Raw genomic sequence first — 3913 nt, 5'->3', positions numbered from 1 at the left:
AAGGAAGGGTATTCTGTCATCTCTGTCCTATGTGTGGGAAAACTGAAGTTTGGGCAGGAAAACGATTTGCCTGAAGACACCTTGCGGGTAAGTGGTGCATCCTGGGAGATGGGATCTGGGGCAGAGGTTGGCTTCTTCTCCCCACGCTACTGCTCTGGTGTAAAGGCCAAGGAATGTGCCGGGAACCTTCTCACCCACCTCAAATGCGTTATCTCATTTAATCCTTATACCACTCCTGGGAGATGAGACGACCACTCCCCACTTTGCAGAGTGGGAAACCAAGGCCCAGAGAGGTGCCAGAGCCCAGGTTCAAGCCCAGGCAGGCTGGCGCTGAGTGCATATCCTTAACCACCCTTAACCACCGGGCTCGTGCTTCAATACGTGTAATTTCCTTTCAGGCAGCTGCGGCTGTGGCCATTCAGGGAGGAGGAGGAGGGGCCCAAATGGCAGGCCTGGCTGAGAGCCCCCAGGCTGGCATCTGGGCTGGCAGGCTGAGCCCAGGCCTGCCCTGACCCCTTGCTGCCAGCCCCAGTTCCTTGGGGACCCTCCTGTGGCCTGAAGCATCTTCCGCTCCTCTGCCCCCACCCCTATTTCTGCGGTTGGCCCAAATACCAGACAGGGCGAATCTTAGCTTTCCCCCAAGCATTCCATGCTCCTGTGGCCCGGCCCAGGCTGGCCGAGGTTACGCAAGCTGAGCAGGGGTGGTTGGTGGGGGTGGGACCGAGGGGACGGGCTGGCCTGTCCTCGCCGCCCCATCCGGCAGCCCTCCCCAGGGCGGGGAAGGGGGTGGGCCGGCTAGTTCCCCACCCCCACCCCCCAGCCCCTGGGAGAACAAGCCGGGTGGAGGGTGGCCTGTGCCAAGAGATGGGGGGCGGTGGCGGCCACGGAAGAGGCTCCAGGAGGTGACCGCCTGGTTTCCATTAGGGAGCCCTGGTCGGCATTTCAGGCGAGACGGCAGAGCTGGGGCTGGCTATGGTAAGGTGGGGTGGGGGCGGGAGGGCAGGGGAGGGAGGGGAGCCTGCCTGCTCCCCCCTCCCTCCCCCCCCCGCCCCACGCGGGGATGCTCCTGTCGCCATGGTGACCTGGTGCTGGGCCTGGGGCCACCGTGACCCATCAGTCCCTCTACTCCCAGCGGCTGAGCCTGCTGCTGCTGCTCCTGCTGCTGCCCGGCCCCCCACCCACCCCAGGCATGGAGGACGCCGCCTTCCCCCACCTGGGGGAGAGCTCGCAGCCCCCGCCCCGGGCCTGCCCCCTGCGCTGCTCCTGCCCCCGGGCAGACACAGTGGACTGCAATGGCCTGGACCTTCAGGTGTTCCCGGACAACATCACCCGGGCAGCTCAGCACCTCTCCCTGCAGGTGGGGCCCCCGGGGGCCGGGGTGAGCACGCCAAGTGCCGGGTTTCGGGGTGATAGGGTGATGGGGGCGCTGGGCGTGCAGGTCTTGGCAGCGATGGAAGCTGGCCTGGGTGAGAGCGTCGGGGTCTGGGCATTGGAGGCGAGGGCAGGTGGGGGGGGGGGGACAGACACTGGAACTTTTAGGAGGGGCTGAGCATTTGGCAGTGTTACAAGGTCAATGTCTTGGCAGTTACAGGTTTGGGGGGGTGATGGAATATCAGACATCTTTTTGGTTTATAGGGTTGTTTGGGGTCAGGGTGATGGGTGTCAGGGGTCAATTATGGGGGCAGATGGGGTGCCGGGGGGTCAACATCTTGGCGATCACAGGGTTGTTTGTGGTGACGGGGTTGTTTTGGTTGCAGGGTAATGGAACTTTGGGGATCAAGTGTGGGGGTGAGGGGTGTCAAGGCTTACTTGCTTAAGGCGATGGGGAGCTGGGAATCGGGGCTCCGGCCACTTGCGGAGGGCTCAGGGGTGTGAATCCTCCCCCCCCCCCCAGAACAACCAGCTCCAGGAGCTCCCCTACAATGAGCTGTCACGCCTCAGCAGCCTCCGGACCCTCAACCTCCACAACAATCTCATCTCTTCCGAGGGTGAGGGGTGAGGGGACCTCGGGAGGCGGCCCCTTCCCTCCCCTGCTGGGTCTGTGGGTAGTTCTGCGGTAGTTCCCAGAACTGCCCTTTGCTGAGCAGGATGGAAACTCAGGCTGTGGCTTTGGAGGACGGGTGGGGAGGTGTGTGGGAGGGTGCCTGGAGGAGCCCCTGCCAGTCGCCAGCCAAGAGCCCTGGGGCAGCTGGGAGCACAGACTCCCCCACTGCCCCCTCCCTGGGCCCCGGGGCCGCGGGGGGGGGGGGTCCCCTCACTGCCCATCCCGCTCCCAGGCCTGCCCGATGAGGCCTTTGAGTCCCTCACGCAGCTGCAGCACATTTACGTGGCCCACAACAAGGTGAGCACCCCCACCTGACCCCTGCCCCGGCCCTGAGGCCTGGCCCGCAGGGACATACAGCAGGGCGCGGAGGGCACGGCGGGGGTGGGGTGGAGGGCAGGGCTCCCCGACCAAGCATGGCCGCGTCCCCACAGCTCTCGGTGGCCCCCCAGTTTCTGCCCCGCTCCCTCCGAGTTGCGGATCTGGCTGCCAACCAAGTGACGGAGATCTTCCCGCTTACCTTTGGGGAGAAGCCGGCGCTCAGGTAGCCCCTGGCCCAGCCCGGACCTCTCCGACCTCAGATATGCCTGGGGTCACTCCCTACCCCTGGAGGCCTGAGGGGATCATGAGCCTGCCCTTGAGGGTCTGCAGGGGCAGAGTCCTACCCTGGGAGGGAGGTGCGGGGCGGGGTGGGGGGGGGGGGATCTGAGGCAGGACACCCTGGATGCCGTCTGGAGAACCGCGACGCCAGGCGGAGACAGTGCGCGGACGCGTGCGCATCCTCACAGTGGAGGCCGCGCTGGGGTGCAGGGGGCGGGGGCGGGGGCCGGTGGGAGGGCCGGGGGCAGGCTGGTGGCCGGAGCCTGGCTCCCCTCAGGTCCGTGTACCTCCACAACAACCAGCTGAGCAACGCCGGCCTGCCCCCTGACGCCTTCCACGGCTCTGAAGCCGTGGTCATCCTCAGCCTCTCCAGCAACCGGCTCAGCTACTTGCCGCCCAGTCTGCCACCCTCGCTGGAGTGGCTCCACCTGCAGGTGCCCCTCCTCCACCCTGCCAGCCCCCTGCCCGCCCCCTTTCCCTCTCTCCTGGGGGAGTCCCCCCCCCCCCTCCCGAGGATGCCAGTAGTCACAAGTATCTTCGAGTCTTGCCCACTGGCGCGGGTCACTCACGCCCGCGCTCTCGGACCCGCGTTGCCAAAGCTAGCTCTCTGCTACTCCCTTACTCAGGAGCCTTCCATAGCTCCCTGCTGCTGTCTGTCCCCCGACCCCTGGTCTCACTGTCTCCTCCTTTCCCAGAACAACCTCATCTCCAAGGTGCCCCGAGGGGCACTGAGCCGCCAGACACACCTGCGGGAGCTCTATCTCCAGCACAACCAGCTGACGGACAGCGGCCTGGATGCCACCACCTTCAGGTGGGGCCTGAGACCGGGGAGGACACAGGTGCAGCCTCGTGCTGGCAGGAGGGGTTGAAGGTTCGGAGTCCAAGCCCCACCCCCCGCAACCCTCCAGCCCCCTCCGGGGTATGACCCCCAAACCGAGGCCTCATTTGCTGAGCACCTGCTGTGCACCAGGCTCATCGGAGCACCTAGCAGCCACCCTTTTGCTCCCAGCTCCTCTGTGCCTGGGTTCTATTATCCAAACGTCATCACCGCCGCATGCAGACTTGCACCCAGAACTCTGTCCTGGTCACCTCCACATCCAGCCCAGGGGCCGGACTCTGCCCTGATCTCAGCAGGTGCCCCTCCCACCCAGATCTCGCGACTCGCCCACCCCCAAGTTGGGGTCTCCGGCTTCTATCGCGGGAGCACTCCTCAACCCTCACCTCCAAGGTTCACCTGTCCCCCCCCCCCCCCCCCCCCCCCCCCCCCCCCCC

The 3913-nt window shown here is 65.9% G+C and overlaps 1 protein-coding gene across 1 annotated transcript in view; it reads left to right on the top strand.

The window, feature by feature from the left end:
- The first annotated feature begins 1122 nt into the window (after positions 1 to 1122).
- Positions 1123 to 3913, top strand: part of PODNL1 (podocan like 1) — a 5386-nt gene continuing 2595 nt past the window's right edge. Inside the window, exons 1-5 of the mRNA XM_049639984.1 lie at positions 1123 to 1357; positions 1895 to 1988; positions 2476 to 2585; positions 2944 to 3075; positions 3337 to 3452. Coding sequence (XP_049495941.1) covers positions 1190 to 1357; positions 1895 to 1988; positions 2476 to 2585; positions 2944 to 3075; positions 3337 to 3452 — 620 coding nt within the window. The 5' untranslated portion in view covers positions 1123 to 1189. The remainder of the gene's footprint in view (positions 1358 to 1894; positions 1989 to 2475; positions 2586 to 2943; positions 3076 to 3336; positions 3453 to 3913) is intronic.

The sequence above is a fragment of the Panthera uncia genome, chromosome A2 (genome assembly GCF_023721935.1).
Source record: "Panthera uncia isolate 11264 chromosome A2, Puncia_PCG_1.0, whole genome shotgun sequence".
Taxonomy (NCBI): Eukaryota; Metazoa; Chordata; class Mammalia; order Carnivora; family Felidae; genus Panthera; species Panthera uncia.
This window is presented reverse-complemented; position numbering and strand designations above follow the sequence as displayed.